This window comes from Dendrobates tinctorius, unplaced genomic scaffold, assembly GCF_039654945.1.
Source record: "Dendrobates tinctorius isolate UK_male_01 unplaced genomic scaffold, ASM3965494v1 ptg000126l, whole genome shotgun sequence".
NCBI classification, from domain to species: Eukaryota; Metazoa; Chordata; class Amphibia; order Anura; family Dendrobatidae; genus Dendrobates; species Dendrobates tinctorius.
Window position 1 is genome coordinate 14,086,328 of NW_027361794.1, and position 27,172 is coordinate 14,113,499.

Below are 27,172 nucleotides of genomic sequence, written 5' to 3' on the forward strand. Positions count from 1 at the left end.
AAGTCTTCTCCCCTGTGTGGGTTCTCTGATGTTTGATAAGACTTGATTTTTCTGTAAAACATTTCCCACATTCTGAACAAGAAAACGGCTTCTCCCCTGTGTGAGTTCTCTGATGTTTAAAAAGACTTGATTTCTCTGCAAAACATTTCCCACATTCTGAACATGAAAAAGGCTTCTCTCCTCTGTGGGTTCTCTGATGTCTATCAAGATGTGCTTTCCGGTTAAAACATTTCCCACATTCTGAACATGAAAAAGGTTTCTCTCCTCTGTGGGTTCTCTGATGACTATCAAGATGTGCTTTCCGGTTAAAACATTTCCCACATTCTGAACATGAAAAAAGCTTCTCCCCTGTGTGAGTTATTTGATGTCTAACAAGAATCCATTTCTGGCTAAAACATTTCCCACATTCTGAACATGAATAAGGCTTCTCCCCTGTGTGGGTTCTCTGATGTTTGATAAGACTTGATTTCTCTGTAAAACATTTCCCACATTCTGAACATGAAAAAGGCTTCTCCCCTCTGTGGGTTCTCTGGTGGCTATCATAATTTGTTTTCCATTTAAATCGTTTTCCACATTCTGAACATGAAAAAGGCTTCTTCCCTGTGTGGGTTCTTTGGTGTATAGCAACATCTGATTTCTGGTTAAAACATTTCCCACATTCTGAACATGAAAAAGGCTTCTCCCCTGTGTGAGTTCTCAGATGGCTATCAAGATGTGCTTTCCGGTTAAAACATTTCCCACATTCTGAACATGAAAAAGGCTTCTCCCCTCTGTGGATGCTCTGGTGGCTATCAAGATTTGTTTTCCATTTAAAACATTTTCCACATTCTGAACATGAAAAAAGCTTCTCACCTGTGTGGGTTCTCTGGTGACTGAGAAGAGATTGTTTTGTGAAGAAACTTTTTCCACATTCTGAACATGAAAATGGCTTCTCACCTGTGTGGGTTCTTTGGTGTATAACAACTTCTGATTTCTGGCTATAATATTTCCCACATTCTGAACATGAAAAAGGCTGCTCCCCTGTGTGAATTCTTTGATGTCTGATTAAACTTGATTTCTCTGTAAAACACTTCCCGCATTCTGAACATGAAAAAGGCTTTTCCCCTGTGTGGGTTCTTTGGTGTATAAAAACTTCTGATTTCTGGTTAAAACATTTCCCACATTCTGAACAGGAAAAAGGCTTCTCACCTGTGTGAGTTCTCTGATGACTATCAAGATGTGCTTTCTGGTTAAAACATTTCCCACATTCTGAACATGAAAAAGGCTTCTCCCCTGTGTGAGTTCTCTGATGGCTATCAAGATTTGTTTTCCATTTAAAACATTTCCCACATTCTGAACATGAAAATGGCTTCTCACCTGTGTGAGTTCTTTGATGTGTAACAAGATTTGATTTCTGGTTAAAAAATCTCCCACACGTGGAACAAAAAAATCTTTTCTCTGATGTGTGAATTTTTTGATGTTTAAAAAACGACTTTTTAAGAGGAAAACTATTTGCACTTTCTGAATGTGAAAATGGCTTCTTTATTTTAGGAGCAATTTGTTTTTTAATGATTATTTTGAGACTTTGATTTTCCTTAATAGTCAGTAATGATTCAGAAGACAGGACCTGTTTCAATGGATCAGATGATAGGTCTTTGCTGTGAAGGGATGATGGTATATCTGGAGTAATGGCATTCACTTCAATTGTATCTTGTGGGATCTTAAGATTATCTGATTTAAAAATTGAAGATGCCAGTTGTCCCTCTGATCTCCTGGTACAGTCATCTGCTAATAATAAAACCAATTATTTTTTAATAAAATATAATTGAAATTCATATTTTTTGAACACAGTTTATAAAAAAGGCAAGTTATGTAAAAATATTGACTTATTCACCAAGACAATGACAGTTCATAGTCTAATAGAAAAACTCATAGGATGAGCAGGTAGATCGTGGTGCTCAACTGTTTGTTCATACTGCTTCACAAATATGGATTAAAAAGCCACCAATGTTAAGTTGGCCAAAATAATACCAATAAAAATGTCTATTCATCTCACAAAAAACAAGCCCCCACTTAGGTCCGTCTATCAACAGAAAAACAGATGGATCGTGGACCCACTGTGCCATGAGCCTGGCTTACCCAGGAGGAGCGTGGCTAAGCGGCTACCTTGTTTCCGCTAAATCTCCTAATGGTGGAGTTAAGCTTGCGCTGTTGGTAACCACCAGGAATCACTCTTGGGCAGTCTACAGTACTGCAGTAGTTGACACCAAGTGTCAGAATCTCAGTAATGGACACAGACTCGCAGTCTTTGGCAGGACAGGATTCGGATATTGGTAAACTAGATATCAGAGCTGGTATAAACGGTACTGATTCTGGATCACCAGACAAGACAAACACTGATCCTTGTTCAGGCAGTTCATATTCTGGAAAACTAGCCAGGACGGACAGTGGTGCTAGTTCAGCAGTACGGGTTTAAAGAACAGGTTCAGACAATATAGGACGCAAGGAGAGGGACCTGGCAACATACTAGTTGCACAAACACTAAGTAGGTAAACTACAGGAGGTCCTCAGGAACCCCCCTACTGAGGAGGGTGTCTTATATACCAGATGCCTTTGCTATTTGCAAAATGAGTGTGCTACCCATTAAAAATTTGGGAAGCACACACTAACCGTGCCACAGGGAGACCTGCGTGGTGTGCACAGGCCCTGGAAAGCAGGGGGCATCAGGGAACAGAGACACCACCGAGTGGCCATGGCGGCCGGTATAGCGGCATTCCTGCTGGGAGAATGGAAAAGGACCACGCAGAGATGCTGGCATTGCTGCTACAAAGGCAACATCTTTACCCTCCGCTTTCTCCAAGCGACCAATCATTATATTTTTCTTCAAGTGATTTTCTAACTTGTCTGCCCATTCTACATAAGCTGTCATTTAGCTTTGTAGTTTACAGATCTGGGTTGGTAATGATCAGCATCTCAATCCCAGGGGGTTGGTGGATTCTCCAGGTTGTAAGTTCTATAGAAAAGGGCTTTCCATACCCAAAGTCATTTGTATAGTTTTGGGTGGAGGAGAATATTGTGGTCTAGAGGCAAAATGGTGATCACACTAGTTATACGGTCGGACTACACCACCGATAAAGCTGCCATAGCCGGTGACTGAGAACGTGTGACTTCTCTGCATTTAGTGGTTACTACTCACCTGGGTGGTAATATGTAGGAATCTCCTCTTTACACAGCTCATCACCTCTCACATGTGTCTCTGTAGTAGTAATATGAGTCAGATCTTCACACTGAAACAAATATTGTAAAAGTCACAGACGGAGAAGTCACATCTATGATCATCTCTAATCCTGCCAACTCCACCGTTCTCATTACACTGTGGGAGGAAGGACCCGGAACAATAGAGGCAACTGTGTCTCTGGGCCAGAACCATTGTGACTGCCAATAGTGTTGCAGGGGGACAAAGATCCTGACCGGAACAGACCTGCGACCCCTGCTGCCAAGGGTGGGTCTGTTATAAAAAGGGCTGGACGCGGGAACCCGGGGCTTCTGGCGGGAAGACTGGAGGTGCGGCAGGTGAAGGTTTGCTCCCTCCCTGCGGGTAATCCAAACAACTGCAGACTATGCTTGAGTGTGTACTCCCCAGCATCAGCTCCAGTGACCGCTTACTTCTGCCCGACGCCAACCTTATGCGACCACAGGCAGGAAACGCTGACTGCACTGAGCAACGCTTGACCGCTGACAGCGTAGGGTGCACAGCCCCTGTCAGAGACTTCAACTCCACAGCCACGGCTGCGGCCTTGAGACCGGATCCCTCCTCCTCAGTCGCTGAAACAACAGACTTTTCGCCTGTGCCAAGATGTGCCTCCGGGACATCCAGGACCGCTTCCTCAACGTGACGCGCTGTCTGCGGCGCCATCGTGGGACCTTCCAACCACCTACCTTCGGACGACAGAGTCTCATATGTTGAACTTTATGATTTTCCCTTAACCGCCGTTAGCTACTCTGTTAGTCTTACCGGGGTTGACAGCTGAAGTCATGCTGTCACCGCATGATACTGTACTTTCACATATCTGCCTGCTAAATAATTTTTGTGCATTTTGTATACATCAACTCCCTGCGTGGAGAAAGCGTTATCTTTTTTCCTCTTGTTATATAAAAAACACCTGTTAACACTTGCTCTGCCTCATGCCCGTCACTGCATCTGACGCACCTGCTAGCTACCTACAACACAATTATAAAACATATAATACTGGTGGATAAAACAAGACTGAGCAAATGATCTTCAAAGCCGTTTAAACATCATAGGGAAGATCTCATGACACAATCTCTCCATCTACCTGATGATGCTGAGGAACATTGGGATCTTCTTGTTTACAGTCCTGTGGAAGAAGAGGACGGGGACATCTCTCTGTTGTTGTCCTCTTACTGGATAGAGCTGGACGAAACACATACAGGGACTGAATTCATTCTTTACATACAGATAATTACAGGTCATGTATATTTAGTTCTGTCTATTACCTGGTGATGTGAGGGGCTGGGGGACCCCCATCATGACATCCTTGTACAGATCTTTGTGTCCTTCTAAATACTTCCACTCCTCCATGGAGAAATAGACGGCAACGTCCTGACACCTTATGGGAACCTGACACATACAATGATACCGTCATCCCCCCGATCCCTTCATAGTGTTACTGTATAATGTCCCAGCATTCCCAGCAGTGTCACCTCTCCAGTCAGCAGCTCAGTCATCTTGTAGGTGAGTTCTAGGATCTTCTGGTCATCGATGACCTCATTTATCAGGGTGTGAGGTGGAGGCCCCGTGATTGGGCTCAGGGGTCTTTCCCATCCCTCAGACTCAGGGTCTTGACAGCGCTCACTAGAGGTCTTCTTCACTACTGTGTAATCCTGGTTATGGAGAGACACAATAATAAATCTCCCTACAGACATTACCAGAATCCTCACCTCTCCAGTTCTGTCCATCTATACAATATACAAAAAAAGGTTGCACTCTATCGTGCTAAAGCATGTCAATGTGAAAAATATGAATATGCAAATAAAGTCCGTGGAGCCCCATTTAAGAGTCTCAAACACGGGACTAGCAAGATCTTCCTCCAGGGAAGGACCCAGCCAAGGAGTGGCTCCTTTCGGAAACCGCCATTACCACCATATTAAGTGGCCCTTTAAGTCAATATCCAGCTCTTTGCGAGTTTACAGATATGACAAGGGAAAAGTTCCAGGGGGCCGAATACTTTCATAAGGCACTGTACCTCCATATACAATATACAAGAAAAGGTTGCACTATCGTGCTAAAGCATGTCAATGTGAAATATATAAAATATGAATAGCAATACGGCATCTGAATCAGGCATGATTTGGACAAATTGTGTGCAATGTGTCTCATTTTTTCCTAATATTCAGAAGCCGTATTGTTATTCATATTTTATATATTTCACATTGACATGCTTTAGCACGATAGAGTGCAAAATTTTCTTGTATATGGAGGTACAGTGTCTTATAAAAGTATTCGGCCCCCTGGAACTTTTCAACCTTTTCCCACATATCATGCTTCAAACAAAAAGATGCCAAATGTAAATTTTTGGAGAAGAATCAACAAGTGGGACACAATTGTGAAGTTGAACGAAATTTATTGGTTACTAGCTGAAGAGCCCGGCGCTGCCCGGGCATAGTAACTAACTGTGGTTAGTTATAGCAAATTATAATTATCCTCCATCCCATAGTCCCGTGCCCATATACCCATCATACATATCCACCATCCCATAGGCCCGTGCCCATATACCCATCATACATATTCTCCATCCCATAGTCGAGTGCCCATATACCCATCATACATATCATCCTCCATCCCATAGTCCCATGCCCATATACCCATCATACATATTCTCCATCCCATAGTCCCGTACCCATATACCCATCATACATATTCGCCATCCCATAGTCGAGTGCCCATATACCCATCACACATCCTTCATCTCATAGTCCCATGCCCATATACCCATCATACATATCCGCCGTCCCATAGTCCCGTGCCCATATACCCGTCATACGTATCCTCCATCCCATAGTCCAGTGCCCATATACCCATCACACATCCTCCATCCCATAGTCAACCATTATGACATTATAATGAGCGGCGGGGCTTGCAACCTATGACATCAGAGTCGCCATGGCAACCATTATGACATCATAATGAGGGGTGGGGCTTGATACACATACTTTTTCCCCATTATGTAGATAGGGGCAAAATTGTTTGGTGAATTGGAACGCGCGGGGTTAAAATTTCGCCTCACAGCATAGCTTAGGACACTCTCGGGGTCCAGACGTGTGACTGTGCCAAATTTTGTGGCTGTAGCTGCGACGGTGCAGATGCCAATCCCGGACAGATACATACACACAGACATACATACATACACCCACACACACACATACATACATACATACATACATACATACATATACACACACACTTGAGCTCTATACAGTCATGGCCAAAAGTTTTGAGAATGACACAAATATTATATTTTCGCATGATCTGCTGGCCTCTGGTTTTTATGTGTGTTTGTCAGATGTTTTTATCACATACAGAAATATAATTGCAATCATATTATGAGTAACAAAAGGTTATATTGACAGTTAGAATGAATTAATGCAGCAAGTCAATATTTGCAGTGTTGACCCTTCTTCTTCAGGACCTCAGCAATTCTCCCTGGCATGCTCTCAATCAACTTCTGGATCAAATCCTGACTGATAGCAGTCCATTCTTGCAAAATCAATGCTTTTATTTTGTCTGAATTTGAAGGTTTTTGTTTGTCCACCCGTCTCTTGATGATTGACCACAAGTTCTCAATGGGATTAAGATCTGGGGAGTTTCCAGGCCATGGTCCCAAAATCTCTATGTTTTGTTCCCTGAGCCATTTAGTTATCACCTTTGCTTTATGGCAAGGTGCTCCATCATGTTGAAAAAGGCATTGCTGATCGCCAAACTGCTCTTGGACGGTTGGGAGAAGTTGCTCTTGGAGGACATTCTGGTACCATTCTTTATTCATGGCTGTGTTTTTAGGCAAGACTGAGAGAGAGCCCATTCCCTTGGCTGAGAAGCAACCCCACTCATGAATGGTTTCAGGATGCTTGACAGTTGGCATGAGACAAGACTGGTGGTAGCACTCACCTGGTCTTATCCGAATAAGCCGTTTTCCAGATGTCCCAAACAATCGAAAAGGGGATTCATCAGAGAAAATGACTTTACCCCAGTCCTCAGCAGTCCACTCCCTGTACCTCTTGCAGAATATGAGTCTGTCCATGATGTTTTTCCTGGAGAGTAGTGGCTTCTTTGCTGCCCTCCTTGAGACCAGGCCTTGCTCCAAGAGTCTCCGCCTCACAGTGCGTGCAGATGCACTCACACCTGCCTGCTGCCATTCCTGAGCAAGCTCTGCACTGCTGGTAGCCCGATCCCGCAGCTGAAACACTTTTAAGAGACGGTCCTGGTGCTTGCTGGTCTTTCTTGGGCGCCCTGGAGCCTTTTTGGCAACAAGGGAACCTCTCTCCTTGAAGTTCTTGATGATGCGATAGATTGTTGACTGAGGTGCAATCTTTCTAGCTGCGATACTCTTCCCTGTTAGGCCATTTTTGTGCAGTGCAATGATGACTGCACGTGTTTCTTTAGAGATAACCATGGTTAACAGAAGAGAAACAATGATGCCAAGCACTAGCCTCCTTTTAAAGTGTCCAGTGGTGTCATTCTTACTTAATCATGACAGATTGATCTCCAGCCCTGTCCTCATCAACACCCACACCTGTGTTAATGGAGCAATCACTGTAACGATGTTAGCTGGTCCTTTTAAGGCAGGGCTGCAATGATGTTGAAATGTGTTTTGGGGGATAAAGTTCATTTTCTAGGCAAATATTGACTTTGCAAGTAATTGCTGTTAAGCTGATCACTCTTTATAACATTCTGGAGTATATGCAAATTGCCATTAGAAAAAATGAAGCAGTAGACTTTGTAAAAATTAATATTTGTGTCATTCTCAAAACTTTTGGCCATGACTGTATATTAGATGTTAAATTTTTGTGGAAATTAAAAAACTGAAAAGTGTGACGTGCAATATTATTTGGCCCCTTTAACTTAATACTTTGTTGCGCCACCTTTTGCTGCGATTACAGCTGCAAGTCGCTTGGGGTATGTCTCTATCAGTTTTGTACATCGAGAGACTGAAATTCTTGCCCATTCTTCCTTGGCAAACAGCTCGAGCTCAGTGAGGTTTGATGGAGATCGTTTGTGAACAGGTGTTTTCAGCTCTTTCCACAGATTTTCGATTGGATTCAGGTCTGGATTTTGCTTGGCCATTCTAACACCTGGATATGTTTATTTGTGAACCAGTCCATTGTAGATTTTGCTTTATATTTGGGATCACTGTCTTGTTGGAACGCAAATCTCAGGTCTTTTCCAGACTCCCTTTTCCAGACTCCGACAGGTTTTCTTCAAGAACGGTCCTGTATTTGGCTCCATCCATCTTCCGATCAATTTAACCATCTTCCCTGTCCCTGCTGAAGAAAAGCAGGCCCAAACCATGATGCTGCCACCACCATGTTTAACAGTGGGGATGGTGTGTTCAGGGTGATGACCTGTGTTGCCTTTACGCCAAACATATCATTTGGCATTGTTACGAAAAAGTTCGATTTTAGTTTCATCTGACCAGAGCACCTTCTTCCACATGTTTGGTGTGTCTCCCAGGTGGCTTGTTGCAAACTTTAAACAACACTTTTTATGGATATCTTTGAGAAATGGTTTTCTTCTTGCCACTCTTCCATAAAGGCCAGATTTGTGCAGTGTACGACTGATTGTTGTCCTATGGACACTGTCCCACCTCAGCTGTAGATCTCTGCAGTTCATTCAGAGTGATTATGGGCCTCTTGGCTGCATCTCTGATCAGCCTTCTCCTTGCTTGAGATGAAAGTTTAGAGGGACAGCCGGGTCTTGGTAGATTTGCAGTGGTATGATACTCCTTCCATTTCAATATGATTGCTTGCACAGTGCTCCTTGGGATGTTTAAAGTTTTGGAAATCATTTTGTATCCAAATTCCGTTTTAAACTTCTCCACAACAGTATCACGGACCTGCCTGTGGTGTTCCTTGGTCTTCATGATGCTCTCTGTGCATCAAACAGAACCCTGAGACTTTCACAGAGCAGGTGCATTTATACGGAGACTTGATTACACACAGGTGGATTATATTTATCATCAGTCATTTAAGACAACATTGGATCATTCAGAGATCCACAATGAACTTCTGGAGTGAGTTTGCTGCACTGAGAGTAAAAGGGCCAAATAATATTGCACGCCCCACTTTTCAGTTTTTGAATTTCCACAAAAATTTAAAAATAACCAATAAATTTAATTCAACTTCACAATTGTGTCCCACTTGTTGTTGAATTTACATTTGGTATCTTTATGTTTGAAGTATGATATGTGGGAAAAGGTTGAAAAGTTCCAGGGGGCCGAATACTTTCGCAAGGCACTGTAGCTGCTCTTGGTATGCACCTATTCACACTAGCTTGGATGTGCCAGTAAGTTTTTTGTTATCAGTTCTGTCTCTCTGTTATTCCCATAGTCAAGAATGATGTAATGTGACGTCATCAGAATCTCTCACCTCTCCAGTAAGCCGGAAGAGGATCTCTAGGGTGAGGTGTAATATCCTCTCCGCCATCTTGTCTCTGTCCATATCCATCTTTAATTTGTAAATCAGGAAAATTCTCTTATATAAAAGATCTTCACTGAGAGGATCTGATATTGTAGAGACCTGAATGAGAAGAAGATGAGCCGATGTAACATCATAAACTTCCTGTGTAATAATACAATTACTGGAGATAATAAGGGAAACATATGAGATTTATTATTATACAGTATTTAGTTTTCATCTTTACATCTACAGTTGTGGCCAAAAGTATTGACACCCCTGCAATTCTGACAGATAATACTCAGTTTCTTCCTGAAAATGATTGCAAACACAAATTCTTTGGTATTATTATCTTCACTTAATTTGTCTTAAATGAAAAAACACAAAAAGAATTGTCCTAAAGCCAAATTGGATATAATTCCACACCAAACATAAAAAAGAGGGTGGACAAAAGTATTGGCACTGTTCGAAAAATCATGTGATGCTAATTTGTGTAATTAACAGCACCTGTAACTTACCTGTGGCACCTAACAGGTGTTGGCAATAACTAAATCACACTTGCAGCCAGTTGACATGGATTAAAGTTGACTCAACCTCTGCCCTGTATTCTTGTGTGTACCACATTGAGCATGGAGAAAAGAAAGAAGACCAAAGAACTGTCTGAGGACTTGAGAAACCAAATTGTGAGGAAGCATGAGCAATCTCAAGGCTACAAGTCCATCTCCAAGGACCTGAATGTTCCTGTGTCTACCGTGCGCAGTGTCATCAAGAAGTTTAAAGCCTATGGCACTGTGGCTAACCTCCCTAGATGTGGACGGAAAAGAAAAATTGACAAGAGATTTCAACGCAAGATTGTGCGGATGTTGGATAAAGAACCTCAACTAACGTCCAAACAAGTGCAAGCTGCCCTGCAGTCCGAGGGTACAACAGTGTCAACCCGTACTATCTGTCGGCGTCTGAATGAAAAGGGACTGTATGGTAGGAGACTCAGGAAGACCCCACTTCTTACCCCGAGACATAAAAAAGCCAGGCTAGAGTTTGCCAAAACTTACCTGAAAAAGCCTAAAACGTTTTGGAAGAATGTTCTCTGGTCAGATGAGACAAAAGTAGAGCTTTTTGGGCAAAGGCATCAACAAAGTTTACAGGAGAAAAAAAGAGGCATTCAAAGAAAAGAACACGGTTCCTACAGTCAAAGATGGCGGAGGTTCCCTGATGTTTTGGGGTTGCTTTGCTGGCTCTGGCACTGGACTGCTTGACCGTGTGCTTGGCATTATGAAGTCTGAAGACTACCAACAAATTTTGCAGCATAATGTAGGGCCCAGTGTGAGAAAACTGGGTCTCCCTCAGAGGTCATGGGTCTTCCAGCAGGACAATGATCCAAAACACACTTCAAAAAGCACTAGAACATGGTTTGAGAGAAAGCACTGGAGACTTCTAAGGTGGCCAGCAATGAGTCCAGACCTGAATCCCATAGAACACCTGTGGAGAGATCTAAAAATGGCAGTTTGGAGAAGGCACCCTTCAAATATCAGGGACCTGGGGCAGTTTGCCAAAGAAGAATGGTCTAAAATTCCAGCAGAGCATTGTAAGAACTCATTGATGGTTACCGGAAGCGGTTGGTCGCAGTTATTTTGGCTAAAGGTTAAGATAATCCTTTAATCGTCCCACCATGGGGAAATTCAGAATTCAGGTTGTGCAACCAAGTATTAGGCTGAGGGTGCCAATACTTTTGTCTGGCCCATTTTTGGAGTTTTGGGTGAAATGATCAATGTTTTGCTTTTTACTTCATTCTCTTTTGTGTTTTTTCATTCAAGACAAATTAAATGAAGATAATAATACCAAAGAATTTGTGTTTGCAATCATTTTCAGGATGAAACTGAGTATTATCTGACAGAATTGCAGGAGTGTCAATACTTTTGGCCACAACTGTATATATACAAAACTCAAAATCTGTAGTAGCCCGCTCTATATAAATCCACAGTTCTCGCTCGATTTGGGTAAAATTTGGCACGCCCCCTCTCCACCCACAGGAGCAGAATACTGCACACGTTTGATCTCAATAGTATCCCCGGTCATGAGATTGGGGCCCCTGAAGTTAGGTCATATACATATAGTCGAGAAATGAGAAGGTGAAAGTAAAAGTGCTGAAGGGAAAACAAAAGTTGTGACTGATAGGATCGGATTATAGCGACTGCGCCAAAAAGTCGCTGCTAAAGGGGCTGCACCACCACACACAACACACAAATATTTCTCAAACACCATACAAACATCACGCATAAGCCAACCCACAAGCACACCACACAAATGCCACAACACACCACAAAAACACCAGACCACTCTACACACAAACATCACCTGCACACCACACACGCATGCAAACACACTTAGATGGATGCACTCTACACACACAGACTGTTAGGCGTCTGGTTTCTGCGTCTGCCCTGCAGGAATCCAGAGCCTCACATTCTGCGGTCTCCTGCTGTCTATCTACTGCAGAGAAGATTACTTTGCAGCAGACCGCTCCAGAGACCAAGTTCTTCTGTGCTCCTACTGGGCATGCTCATGAGGCGATCTCCCATTGGAGATCGGGAGTCATGTGCCCAGGTCCTGCTCCAGATCTCATTGGTTCATCTCGGAGATCTGAAAGGTCCCGCACAGCTATAAAAAGCGCGCATGACCGTTTGGCCAAGCGCTAGTATAGACTTTTCAAGCTAAATGTGTGAATGGTGACGGATGTATGACTCTGGTGACTGACTCATTTGAAACCCCCTTCCTTCTGATATTACGCATGTGGATAGGGAATTCGTGCAGCAGTCAGTGCCAGTCAGTGGCAAGCCTTAGGACACTGTGCACACCGCACCTTTACTCTAGCATCCGACATTGCGCTTGCTTCCTAGCTTTGTCGACTAGCAGCTGTGTCCTACGTCGCGCTGCAGTTGCAGCCCTCCTTGGCGTCTGCAGTAGCGACGCCGCACACCCGGTAGGTCTAGATGGACGCAGCTCCTCTGCCTTGGGTCCTGCTCCTGTGACCAGATATCGTGTGTGCATTTCCTTGTGGTCTGTGACACTAACAGGCTCCGTGTTTTTGTATGTTTATGTTGCGGCGCCTCTGTGTGTGAATGGAGTCAGCTTTGCGCACTTTGGGTGAAGTTGAACCCATGCGCCTTATACCGCCATATTGCTCGTCTGTCATTACCTAGCAGCGGTGTAACATCTACTGCACGGTGGACCCCGAGCGGCGAACACACTTATTTTATATTTAGTGCGTTCCGCCGTTTCTAACATTTTACTAGCGCCAGGGTCTGGCTAGTAATGGCAGATCAGCAGCAACTCCTTCAGTGCATTCGCCAGCTAGAGGGCCGATTGGCTACTTTTGAGTGTTATCTCAGCGGCAAAGTCTTCGGAGGCTGCTGTACAGGCGATCGCAGAGGCGGTTTCACGTATGTCCACGTCCTCCCCTGCGCTGACAGTTTCCCGCCTCCCGTTGCCCGATAAATTTTCTGGCAATTGTGCCTCCTGTAGGAGTTTCGTGAGCCAGTGCTCTATCCAGCTGGAGTTACTGGCTGCGCGATTCCCTACGGAACGGGCTAAGGTGGGGTTTATTATTTCCCTTCTGTCGGGCAGGATGTTGGAGTGGGCCACGTCACTGTGGGAGCGTTGTGACCCTGAGGTTCGGACCACTGCTCAGTTCTTAACATCTATCAAGCAGGTTTTCCTGGGACCACGGGTCACGCACGATACCTCTCTTCAGCTCCTTGCATTAACTCAGGGATCCCTCTCGGTCAGCCAGTTTGCCGTTCGTTTTCAGACACTGGCTTCCGAGCTGGAGTGGTCTGATAGAGCCCTCATCCCTGTGTTTTGGAGAGGTTTAGCTGAGCATGTTAAGCATGCTCTATCTAGCAGAGAGGTTCCTGCAAGTCTGGAGGAGCTGATTGCCATTGCCACCCGCATTGATCGCCATTTCTCGGAGTGCGGGCTGGAGCGTGCTCAATCCAGACGGAGGGTTACGCCGGCTCCCAACCTCTTTGAACCTCTGGAAGCATCCGAGCCAGAGTGTTCACTCCCAGAACCCAAGGAGGTGTCTCGCGCCAGTCTCGAGGGGCATCCGGCACTAAGCTCCACTTGCGGCTACCACTGTCAGCACTCTGTTCCCCAGGATAACGGGGCCCCGCAATGGCCAAACTTTGTGCCGCCGGGCAAGACCTTTGTTCCCCCTCGCCTTCGGCCGAAGGTTCTCATGTGGTCACACGCGTCCAAGGCGGGTGGTCACTGTGGCTACATGCAGACCACGAATCTCCTGGCAGGGTCGTATTGGTGGTCGCACAGGGCTCGGGACATTAAAGAATATATTCGGGCATGCGCCTCATGTGCTCGGGATAGCCTCCATAAACAGAGAGTGGAATCGTCCGCCGACACACCGCAGCATTCCACTTCAACCTATGCTCCGGGTGGTTTTGCAGCTCCCGTTGTCTCCATTGTGTCCCTTCTTAATCCTGGCGATCTTGCCGCCTCTGATACCTTCCATGTGTCCGGGTTTTCCGTGTCATCTACCGGGACATCAGACTTGCCTTCGGACGAGTCTGAGACCTATGCCTCTGATGGGCACAAGGTGGTGGATTGGAAGGCTCAGAGGGGAGGGGGCCCTAGGAGGGGGGGTAATGTTAGGCATCTGGTTTCTGCGTCTGCTCTGCAGGAATCCAGAGCCTCACATTCTGCGGTCTCCCGCTGTCTATCTACTGCAGAGAAGATTAAGTTCCTCTGTGCTCCTACTGGGTATGCTCACGAGGCGATCTCCCATTGGAGAGCAGGAGTCATGTGCCCAGGTCCTGCTCCAGATCTCATTGGTCCATGTCAGAGATCTGGAAGGTCCCGCACGGCTATAAAAAGCGCGCATGATCGTTCGGCCATGCGCCAGTATAGACTTTTCAAGCTAAATGTGTGGGTGACAGATGTATGACTCTGGTGACTGACTCATTTGAAACCCCTTTCCTCTGATTTTACACATGTGGATAGGGAATTAGTGCAGCAGTCAGCGCCAGTCAGTGGCAAGCCTTAGGCCACTGTGCACACCGCACCTCTATTCTAGCGTCCGACATTGCGCTTGCTTCCTAGCTTTGTCGACTAGCGGCTGTGTCCTACGCCGCGCTGCAGTTGCAGCCCTCCTTGGCGTCCGCAGTAGCGACGCCGCACACACGGTAGGTCTAGACGGACGCAGCTTCTCTGCCTTGGGTCCTGCTCCTGTGACCAGATACCGTGTGTGCATTTCCCTGTGGTCTGTGACACTAACAGGCTAAGCGTTTTTGTATGTTTATGTTGCGGCACCTCTGTGTGTAAACAGAGTCCGCTTTGCGCACTTTGGGTGAAGTTGAACCTGTGCGCATTATACCGCCATAATGCTCGTCTGTCATTACCTAGCAGCGGTGTAACATCTACTGCCCGGTGGACCCCGAGCGGCGAGCGCACTTTATTATTTATTTTTATTTAGTGCGTTCCGCCGTTCCTAACACAGACGAATATTACTGAGCAGCAATATTGGTCAGGTGAAAAATGCCTCATAGTAAGATTGCCATTATTGCTTACTATACAGGGAGGGTTTGTCACTGAAGCTGCTGAGGTAAAGTGAAAGCTGAGCTCTGATTGGTTGCTATGGGCAACTAGACAAGTCTGCCTGTGAGGTGGTTTTCATTACTGAGATGTGAGCTCTTTGAGGTCATAGTAATACTGTGTGAGGGCTGCTCTGCATTTACTATTCATCCTATTACATCTATCAGTGTCAGGTGAATACTAAAGGGTCATAATACTAAGGACTGTTTTTAAAATGCCGCCCAAAAAACCATCATCTATTGGGCAAATTCATCCAAAAGCTAAGAAAGCAAAATTGTGTCAAAGACCTGAGACAAGTGAACAACGTGACTCGCGGCTTGAAAAGAAACAGATGAGACAGGCTAAATGTAAATGTAATACCTGCACAGGGAACTGTCAGAGCATCTACCGACATATTGGAACTTACAGACCCTAAGAAGAGTTTTGCAGTGGCTGTTAAACAGGGACCTACAGACACTAATCATTTTTCTCCTGAGTGGCAGAAGACTATAATTCCAGGGACCCTTGTTCCAGTGAGATGATAGAAAAAGAGAGAAGGAGGGACTTGGGGGAGGACGCTGTGAAGAAAGTGAAAGAAAATGTGCAGAGGAGGGAGAACGTGGCAGCTGCTTGCTATGAGAGAGAGCGGTGTGGATCTTGATTCCCCTAAGTTGCAGAGTGTGGGGGACCCTGCGGAGATACCCGTGTTGTTGGAGAGAGCAAAGATCCAGAGAGTCCTGCCGGCACTCCCATCGCATAAAGGTCTAAATCCTGCAGCCCCCAGCTGGAGTCCAAAGAATCCTCCGGCCGTTAGAGACACAGTGAGTGCCCTTCTGAGACTTGTGGTTATATCAGCGCTATTTACAGTGAGTACACGGCAACCTAGACTATTGACAGCAACATTCATCTAAGTGCACCCACGGTTGCTACTTTGCACGCCAACATCCGCGGCAACTGGGCCCCAATGTTTGGACTGAGTCAATACAAAAGAGGGGGAACCTGCCACGTTATGCTTGCAGGGTTGGAGTTGAATTAGATTGTGATGTGTATATGATTTTTATAGAGCACCGTTAATTGCATTGTATGTTTATCCCTTTAAACCCACCTCAGTTCTGCTGCATAGCAATAAATCTGTTAAACTGTTTTACTCCTGTTTCCTGAGTGTGTACCGAGCTGTGGCAGGGGTTTCCCGAATCAGCCCCTGGCAGAAGATAACTGTCTTTCTGCAGCCCCAGAGACAGAGCTCCAATCAAGATTCGGGTGGAGGCACAGTGCCCTAGAGAGGTGAGACCCCCCATAACATCCAGGGTACCGTGGTAGCCCTAAAGGGGTGTTACAGTGGAGGCACTGCTGAGATCTGAACTAACACAGGAGTATTTACTATGGAGACTTTAACAGAGCGAGAATCGTATTTGTGGTGCAGAGAGATGGATGTTACAGCTAAACAAAGCTTTGCAGTGAGTGGGGAGCTCCGTGATGCGTCTGATGAGGAAATACTGAAAATAGTCAACCGACTCACTGAACTTGCCCACCCTAAAGTGGTCGACCGCAGGAAGGAAAAAGGGGGACAGTTACCCACAGTCCTGATCTCAACGGGCAGATCTTGAGGAAAGACTATTTCCCATCCATGATAGCCGTGTCCCCAGAGTATGGTCGACAATGGAGGATCACTTGGCCTACTGAGTCCGAAGTGGAGACCCGGCAACAGAAATCCACCACTCAGCCTAGAAAGACTAGTGAAGGTCCCCCCTCTACTCCATTTATAGCCAGTCAGGAAGAGACAGCGGCCCCTGCAGATGTGCTTATGACAGCTATGGAAAAATTAGTTAGTCAGTTTGCAAAGATGCAGCCAGAAGGTAACTACCGTCGTCTAAGAACTTTCTCGGGTGCCCTCCCCACCCCTGCTGGAGAAGAAGGATATGAGACTTGGAGGGATGTCACTTTGCTGTGCTTAGAAGAGTGGTAGTGCACGGATGCCATAAAGAAGCAGAGAATAGTAGAAAGTTTGAGGGGTACTGCTATGGAAGTGGTGCAGGCTGCTTGGCGGAGCAAGCCACAAGCAACTTATCAAGATTATATGAGTGCTTTAGAAGATGCTTTTGGATCCGCTGAGGATGCTACTGATCTTTTCTATAAACTCCGTACCACCTACCAACTGCCAGATGAGAAGATGTCCGACTATCTCTACCGACTAGACAAGCTGGTTCATAGAATATTATCTAAAGGTGGAGTCAGCCCTAAAGAAGTTGATCAGTGTCGTCTGGAACAAGTACTCAGAGGAGCTCTCACGCAGGATCCAATTGCCCAGCAGATGAGGTCTTGTGACAGAGAGAAGATTCCTGGTTCTTTTCATGAGCTGCTTAAGGAAGTTCGCAAGGAGGAGGTTATTTTGGCAGCAAGAGAGAAGACATCCCCTCGGGTGACTACTGTTGCCCTGAAGCCAGCAGCCGACTGCCGAGAGATGGAACTGCTGACAGTCATCGAGAAACAGGGGGAGCAGATAACACAATTGTTAAGTGCCCAGGCCAAGACAATACAGCGGCTACAAAATGCTGCGGAGGTAGCCTAGAAGAAAACCCTGGTTTCAGGAAGCGAGAATGATGACCTCTGTAGAGTAAAGAGTAGGAAACCAGAAGGGTGCTTTGTTTGTGGGAGTCCAGACCATATGGCTCGTCAGTGTCCGAAGAAGTGGAGCTCAAAGAACTCTTCACATCTTCCCCATCACACTCAGGGGCAGTCGAGAAACGGGAAAGGGGGGCCAGTAGAACCCCAAATGGTGCCCCCATCAGCAGCTAAGTCCTACTCTACCGCCCCATCCAATAGTGCCTCATCGGAAACACTGCCTGAAGGTTTAGTGGGACTAGCCCCACATGTCCCTGCATATATCAATGGTCAACCTTGTACAGTATTGCTGGATAGCAGATCTCAAGTGTCCATCATCTTCGAAGGATGGTATAAGAGATATTTATCCAACGTGCCTCTGAAACCGTTGTCTTGACTCGTGGTGTGGGGACTGAGTGAGCACAGCTACCCCTACAGAGGGTACGTGTCCGTGACCTTACGATTCCCAAAGACTGTTGTTGGAGTGGATAAAGAGATACCCATCATAGCGTTAATCTGCCCAGAGGCAGATGCAGATGAGAGACCAACACCTGTCATAGTGGGGACAAATGCTAACATCTTCCGTATGTTAGCTCAGTGGTGTCGGGAAATTGGGGGAGAAAATTATTCGCAGACCCTATCCATCCACCCAGTCTGTTTGGAAGCCTATGTGAAAATGGAGGAGGAGAAGAGGTAACTACAGCCTGAAAGCTTTGACCCTTGTTTTGAAGGAAGTGAGCTGGAAGGAGAAGACAGGAGGCTGGTCATCGACGGCATGATGATACGGGGGGCAGTGTTCTCTCTGGACAAATGGGACATGGGCCTTGCTCAAGGAGTAGAGCATCACATTTGGTTGAAGGATCAAAAGCCTTTCCGAGAGAGATCCCGAAGATTGGCTCCGGCGGATATCGAAGATGTCAGGCGGCATTTACGCGGTATGCTGGACACAGGAGTCATCACAGAGTCTAGTAGCCCCTATGCTTCCCCTATCGTGATAGCAAGAAAAAAAAAAAAAAGGGAGCTATTCGGATGTGTGTGGATTATCGTACCTTGAACAAACGTACGGTCCCTGACCAGTACACTGTGCCCCGAATCGATGAAGCTTTGGATTGTCTGCAAGGGAGCCAATGGTTTCCTATGTTAGATCTCCGGAGTGGTTACTATCAGATACCCATGTCAAAAGAAGATCAAGAGAAGACCGCTTTTATCTGTCCTATTGGGTTCTTCGAGTTTAAGAGACTGCCTCAAGGACTGACAGGTGCTCCGGCCACTTTTCAGAGATGTATGGACAAAGTGGTGGGGGACATGCACTTGCGTGAGGTCCTGGTTTATCTAGATGATCTTATTGTTTTTGGGAAGACTTTGGAGGAACACAACCAGTGGTTGTTCAAGGTGCTGGATCAGTTGAAAGAGGCTGGGTTGAAGTTGTCCCTTGACAAGTGCCGAATTTGCCAGACAACTGTGAAGTATGTGGGGCACATAGTCAGCAGAGAAGGAATTTCTACCGATCCCGCCAAAGTGGAGGCTGTTGTAAACTGGCCTAAGCCCACCAAACTGAAGGAGCATAGGTCCTTTTTAGGATTTTGTGGCTATTACCGAAGATTTGTACCCCAGTACTCTCGGATTGCGAAGCCATTAACTGCCCTTACCCAAGGGTATCCCCCTTCTGGGAGGACAGCCCACTCCTCAAAGTCAAGAAAAAAGGTCTACTTCCGAGTTAATGAACTTTTTGGGGAAAGATGGACACCTGTATGCGATGAGGCAGTTGAGAAACTGAAGTCATGTTTGACCCAAACTCCAGTGTTGGCCTATGCAGACCCCAGTAAACCATATGTGTTACATGTGGATGCTTCTCTCGATGGACTAGGAGGGGTTCTCTACCAGGACCATGATGGCTATCTGCGTCCTGTTTACTACATTAGTCGAGGATTGACTCCTAGTGAACGCAACTACCCAGCTCACAAAATGGAATTTCTGGCTCTTAAATGGGCTGTAGTGGACACGCTGCATGACTACCTCTATGGGGTACATTTCGTGGTTCATACTGGCAACAATCCATTAACCTACGTGAGAACCACAGCAAAATTGGATGCCACGGGGCACCGATGGCTTGCCGTGCTCTCTTTGTACGATTTCAGCTTAAAATATCGACCAGGGATCAGTAACATTGATGCAGACACCCTTTCTCGCCTGCCTAGGGAACCCTTAATTGAGGAAGAAGAGGGAGGATGGATAGAGGTCCCTGCCTCAGAGGTGAAGACTCTGTGCCATAGACATCAAACTAATGCCCTCCCTATGCAGTGCTGTATTCTTGGGAGCATCCAGTGAAGCGCTCCCATTGTTGTACTGCCAAGTGACAAATGTGACCCCAGATTCTCTTCCTCAACTGACTCGTAATCAAGTTAGAAAGGCGCAGCAGGAGGATCGGTCGGTGGGGGTAGTCCGATGGTGGGTTAAGAGGGGCTTGAGGCCCGAGAAGAATGCATTGAGAACAGAGGAGTCTGTCCTGCTGACTCGGCAGCTAGAGTGGCTAGTAGTAAGAAATGGCCTACTATACCGGGAGGCAAAGCGCCAGAAGGGAGGAGTTCGTAGACAGCTGGTGTTACCCACCCGATTTCGGAGGATGGTCATGAAGTCCCTGCATGATGATCATGGACATCTTGGCATCGAGAAGACCACGGGTCTTGTGGCCGACCAATTTTACTGGCCTCAGATGGAAGCGGATATAGAATACTGCAAATCATGCTCCCGGTGTGTGTTGAGAAAAACTTTGTTTTTGAGAACTGCCCCCCTTGTGAACATTACCAGTGATGGCCCACTTGAGCTAGTGTGCATTGATTTCCTCTCCATCGAGCCTGATGAAAGTAATGTCAGTAATGTGTTAGTGGTGACTGATCATTTCACCCGATATGCCCAAGCTTACCCCACTAAAGATCAAAGGGCAATTACTGTGGCAAAAACCCTAGGGGAGAAGCTCTTTGTACATTATGGGCTGCCAGCCCGCATCCATACTGATCAAGGAAGAGATTTTGAAAGTAGACTAACCAAAGAGCTATGCGCTGTGGGATCAGAACCACCCCCTATCACCCCCAAGGGGACCCTCAACCCGAAAGGTTCAACCGTACCCTTTTGAACATATTAGGCACTTTGGATCCCAGGAAGAAAGGACACTGGAGCAGGCATGTGAGTCAGTTGGTTCATGCCTACAATTGCACCACAAATGAGTCAACGGGATACTCACCTTACTTCCTCATGTTTGGAAGACAGGCCCGGCTACCAGTGGATATCAGTTTTGGGACATCCTTTGACAACTTTAATGGGACGACCTACTTAAAATATGTGTCCCAGCTACAAGAAGATTTGAAAAAAAGCTTACAGATTGGCAGAACAGGCCTCTGGGTCATCAGGGAGGCGCAAAAAGACTCGCTATGACTGTAGAGTTCGAGAACAAGTTTTACTGCCTGGAGATAGAGTCCTTATCCAACTTTTTGGGCCTTCCTGGGAAGCACAAGCTTGCTGATTGGTGGTGTCCTGACCCTTATGTGGTGATGGAGAAGCTGCCTGGTGTCCCGGCCTACAGAGTAAAGCCTGAGAAAGGGGGCGGAACTGTCAAAACCTATCATCGACACCATTTGTTGCCTGTGGGACAAAACATCCCTTTACCACCATTGCCAATTCAAGGAGGTCGTACCACCCCTCTGTGCAATAGGAGAAGTCATAGGGGTGAACCCCCACCCCAGCTTGGGGTTGCCTCAGGAGGAAGTGACAGCGAGTCTGGGGATGAATGGAAAACCAACGGTCAATGTAGCTACAGATGGACAGAGGACCCATGCCCCAGAGGCTCGGACCCTGTAAACCACACTCCTGAAGTGGAAACACGAAAAAAGGACATTTGTCAGGAGGCTAATGCGCTCTGCCCACAATTGGGGGAGAGTTCAGAAGAAGGACATTTATTGAATGAAGAAATCCATCTGGAGGAGCCCGTTTTGGAAAGACAAGAGTCGGGGGGCTGAGGAGGGGGCCCCCTCGGTACACACTCGTCCCAAACGGGACGTTAGGCCACCCATGATGCTGACCTATGATAGAATGGGACATACCACTGAGGTCCCTAGGCAGATACCCCTTAATTCAAATTCTGTTTGGCCTTATATCTCGGTATCTCCCATGTGTCCAGGTGGTGGTTTGTGTGCATGTAAATTTGGTGTTAGTCAGGATGCCCTAACCCCCCTTCATGTTTCAGGTGGTGAGTCCTCATATCGCGATGGGACACTTTTAATGACTCACCAGGGGGAGAATGTAACACCTGCACAGGGAACTGTCAGAGCATCTACCGACATATTGGAACTTACAGACCCTAAGAAGAGTTTTGCAGTGGCTGTTAAACAGGGACCTACAGACACTAATCGTTTTTCTCCTGAGTGGCAGAAGACAATTCCCAGGGACCCTTGTTCCAGTGAGATGATAGAAAAAGAGAGGAGGGACTTGGGGGAGGACACTGTGAAGAAAGTGAAAGAAAATGTGCAGAGGAGGGAGAACGTGGCAGCTGCTTGCTATGAGAGACAGAGTGGTGTGGACCTTGATTCCCCTAAGTTGCAGAGTGTGGGGGACCCTGCGGAGATACCCATGTTGCTGGAGAGAGCAAAAGATCCAGAGAGTCCTGCCGGCACTCCCATCGCATAAAGGTCTAAATCCTGCAGCCCCCAGCTGGAGTCCAAAGAATCCTCCGGCTGTTAGAGACACAGTGAGTGCCCTTCTGAGACTTGTGGCTATATCAGCGCTATTTACAGTGAGTGCATGGCAACCTAGACTATTGACAGCAACATTCATCTAAATGCACTCATGGTTGCTACTTTGCGCGCCAACATCTGCGGCAACTGAGCCCCAACATTTGGACTGAGTCAATACAAAAGAGGGGGAACCTGCCACGTTATATTTGCAGGGTTGGAGTTGAATTAGATTGTGATGTGTATATGACTTTTATAGAGCACCGTTAATTGCATTGTATGTTTATCCCTTTAAACCCACCTCAATTCTGCTGCATAGCAATAAATCTGTTAAACTGTTTTACTCCTGTTTCATGAGTGTGTACCGAGCTGTGGCAGGAGTTTCCCGAATCAGCCCCTGGCAGAAGATAACTGTCCTTCTGCAGACCCAGAGACAGAGCTCCAATCAAGATTCGGGTGGAGGCACAGCGCCCTAGAGAGGTGAGACCCCCCATAACACCCAGGGTACCGTGGTAGCCCTAAAGGGGTGTTACATAAGGCAGCTGAGACATCACAGCAACGGGAATGTCGTCTTCACAAGAATCAAACAAGGCAGGCTGAAGCAAGGAATATGTAAACATCTGAACAAAAGGATGAACGTTGTGAAAATGACCGCATACAACATATGCAACGTGTGCAAAGATGTAGGCAGGCTGATTTAAGTTTGGAAGCATTTCACTACAACCCAATTCAAGACTATAGGTCACATCAGAAAGTCATAATTGGCGAAATGGACATAATATACAAACATTGTCAAGCAAAGAAGTTTAACTTGGAATCACCTGGTATGTGCTGCTAAAATGGCAAAGTCTGTTTGCCACCTTTAGATCTACCTCCTAAACCACTTCTTTCACATATGTCGGGAACAATTCCCAAGTCCAAGCATTTTCTGCAAAATATTAGGAAATACAATTAATCTTTCCTGATGACATCCTTTGGTACGACAGCTGTACTCCAGGAAGCAGGATTTATGCCAACTTTTAAAGTCCAGTGACAAATATATCACAAAATCGGTTCAATGTCTCCTGTAGCAAATGAAGATCCAAAGTTTTCACAAATGTATTTCTTGGGAGACGAACAAATGCAAGCTGATAGATGTTGTGAAGCTATCCTTGAGACAAAAAAAAAGAGATTGTGTTGAATTTGCAAAGATTTTTCCATCAGATTGTTTGCAAAATCACCACGACAGGAGTTATTTGATGCCAATGTAAAGTGTTTTTTTTCCCTGGATATGATGGGTTTTTTTTTTAGCATTTTAGCTTTGGTTTCTACAATGCCTATATTCGGCCCCCTGGAACTTTTCAACCTTTTCCCACATTTCATGCTTCAAACATAAAGATACCAAATGTAAATTTTTGGTGAACAATCAACAAGTGGAAAACAATTGTGAAGTTGAACTAAAATTTTTGGTTATTTAAAATTTTTGTGGAAATTTAAAAACTGAAAAGTGGGGCGTACAATATTATTCGGCCCCTTTAACTTAATACTTTGTTGCGCCACCTTTTGCTGCGATTACAGCTGCAAGTCGCTTGGGGTATGTCTCTATCAGTTTCGTACATCGAGAGACTGAAATTCTTGCCCATTCTTCCTTGGCAAACAGCTCGAGCTCAGTGAGGTATGATGGAGATCGTTTGTGAACAGCAGTTTTCAGCTCTTTCCACAGATTCTTGATTGGATTCAGGTCTGGACTTTGACGTGGCCATTCTAACACCTGGATATGTTTATTTGTGAACCATTCCATTGTAGATTTTGCTTTTGTGTTTGGGATCATTCTCTTGTTGGAAGACAAATCTCCGTTCCTGTCTCAGGTCTTTTGAAGACTCCAACAGGTTTTCTTCAAGAATGGTCTTGTATTTGGCTCCATCCATCTTCCTATCAATTTTAACCATCTTCCCTGTCCCTGCTGAAGAAAAGCAGGCCCAAACCATGATGCTGCCACCACGTTTGACAGTGGGGATGGTGTATTCAGGGTGATGAGCTGTGTTGCCTTTACGCCAAACATATCGATTGGCATTGTTGCCATAAAGCTCGATTTTGGTTTCATCTGACCAGAGCACCTTCTTCTACATGTTTGGTGTGTCTCCCAGGTGGCTTGTTGCAAACTTTAAATGACACTTTTTATGGGTATCTTTGAGAAGTATACGACTGATTGTTGTCCTATGGACAGACTGTCCCACCTCAGCTGTAGATCTCTGCAGTTCATCCAAAGTGATCTTGGACCTCTTGGCTGCATCTCTGATCAGTCTTCTCCTTGTTTGAGATGAAAGTTCAGAGGGATGGCGGGGTCTTGGTAGATTTGCAGTGGTATGATTCTCCTTCCATTTCAATATGATTGCTTGCACAGTGCTCCTTGGGATGTTTAAAGTTTTGGAAATCATTTTGTATCCAAATCCAGCTTTAAACTTCTCCACAACAGTATCACGGGCCTGCCTGTTGTGTTCCTTGGTCTTCATGATGCTCTTTGTGCTTCAAACGGAACCCTGAGACTATCACAGAGCAGGTGCATTCATACGGAGACATGATTACACACAGGTGGATTATATTTATCATCATTAGGCATTTAGGACAACATTGGATCATCCAGAGATCCACAATGAAATTCTGGAGTGAGTTTGCTGCACTGAAAGTAAAGGGGCCGAATAATATTGCACGCCCCACTTTTCAGTTTTTGTATTTCCACAAAAATTTAAAATAACCAACACATTTCGTTCAACTTCACAATTGTGTCCCACTTGTTGTTGATTCTTCACCAAAAATTTACATTTGGTATCTTTATGATTGAAGCATGATATGTGGGAAAAGGTTGAAAAGTTCCAGGGGGCTGAATCCTTTCGCATGGCACTGTATATATTACATTGAAAACAAAAAAAAACAAAACAGGAGGAACATTATACTGTGTAGGGGCACCGTATTATTAGCGAGGAGAAGGGCGCATTTCATTATTTTCTTTAACCCCTTTACCCCCGAGGGTAGTTTGCACATTAATGACCGGGGCAATTTTTACAATTCTGACCACTGTCCCTTTATGTGGTTATAATTCAGGAATGTTTCACTGGATCCCACTGGTTCTGAGATTGTTTTTTATGACATATTGTACTTCATGACAGTGGTAAAATTTATTTGATATGACCTGCGAAAAAAAAAGGAAAATTTAGCAATTTTCCAACTTGGAATTTTCATGCCCTTGATACACAGAGATATGCCACACAATATATGGTAGTTAATAAATAACATTTCTCACATGTCTACTTTACATCAGCACAATCTTGGAACCCAATTTTTTTTTGTTAGGAAGTTATAAGGGTTAAAAGTTAACCAACGATTTCACATTTTTTAAAAACCTTTTTTTTTTTTTTAAGAGACCACATCAGATTTGAAGTCACTTTGAGGGGTTTATATAATAGAAGATACCCAGAAGTGACACCATTCTAAAAACTGCACCCATCAAGGTGCTCAAAATCACATTCAAGTTTATTAACCCTTGAAATGCTTCACTGGAGTTTTTGGAATGTGGAACAAAATCAACATTCAACTTTTTTTCACAAAAAATTTATTTCAGATCCAAAATTTTTTATTTTGATAAGGGTAACAGAAAAACATATCCCAAAATTTGTTGTGTAATTTCTCCTGAGCATGCAGATACCCCCTATAAGGGAGAAAACCACTGTTTGGGCGCACAGCAGAGCTCGGAAGGGAAGGAGCACCATTTGACTTTTTGAATGCAAAATTTGCAGGAACAATTGGCGGACACCATGTTGCGTTTGGAGAGCCCCTGATGTGCCCAAAACCCCCACAAGTGACACCATTTTAGAAACTAGACCCCTTGGTGTGTGGTGAGCACATTGAACCTGTGATAGAAATATAAGTATTTCATCTAGCTCTCACTTGCATGCTATATACTCATGTACTCATATATACTCATATTCACACATAGCTATACATTCACAGCTATCTTGAACGTTGTAATCAGTTGCTGAAGATGACCTAACCCCATGAGCCCGTCTGGAGAACCAACATGGTCCCGTGATAACATTGTCTCGTTGTCTTGTGATATATCTACCAGACATGGGAAATGAGGAAGTTGCACCAGATGCACCAGCCGATACCAGAGTTTTGCTGACATTTGCAGAACAATGGGTACCATACATTATATTGCTAAATCACCCTCATGCCGGACACTGCCATATATGTTCATGTATTCAAACCAACCAATTAGATAAGAAGTTCAGCCTTATACTAATGGGGTAACCACCCTTTTCTACATGCCTCTATAAATATATGTATGTACAATAAAGTTTCAGAGCATTGAAAGAATCGACCGCTGTCTCTGTGCACAGTTCTTTTCTGTCTTCGTTGAGCGCTCAAAGACTCTGTCTAATTAGGACAGGCCGCAGCACACACAGGGATATATCTATCCAATCAAATCTCCACAAAAAACCCTCAGGTGCTTCACAGAAGTTTATCACGTTGAGCTATAAGAATGTAAAAAAAAATAATTAAATTTTCCCCACAAATGTTTTTAGCACAAAATATTGCATTTTCATAATGGTAACAGG

General features: G+C 45.2%; 2 protein-coding genes across 2 annotated transcripts in view; both read right to left on the minus strand.

Moving 5' to 3' along the window:
- Window positions 1-27,172, minus strand: part of LOC141047339 (uncharacterized) — a 944,519-nt gene that overhangs the window by 607,361 nt on the left and 309,986 nt on the right.
- LOC141047274 (uncharacterized) overlaps window positions 1-27,172 on the minus strand; it is a 76,086-nt gene that overhangs the window by 3,047 nt on the left and 45,867 nt on the right. Inside the window, 6 exon segments of the mRNA XM_073542291.1 lie at window positions 2-1,764; window positions 3,176-3,266; window positions 4,317-4,414; window positions 4,498-4,621; window positions 4,705-4,884; window positions 9,643-9,792. Coding sequence (XP_073398392.1) covers window positions 2-1,764; window positions 3,176-3,266; window positions 4,317-4,414; window positions 4,498-4,621; window positions 4,705-4,884; window positions 9,643-9,792 — 2,406 coding nt within the window.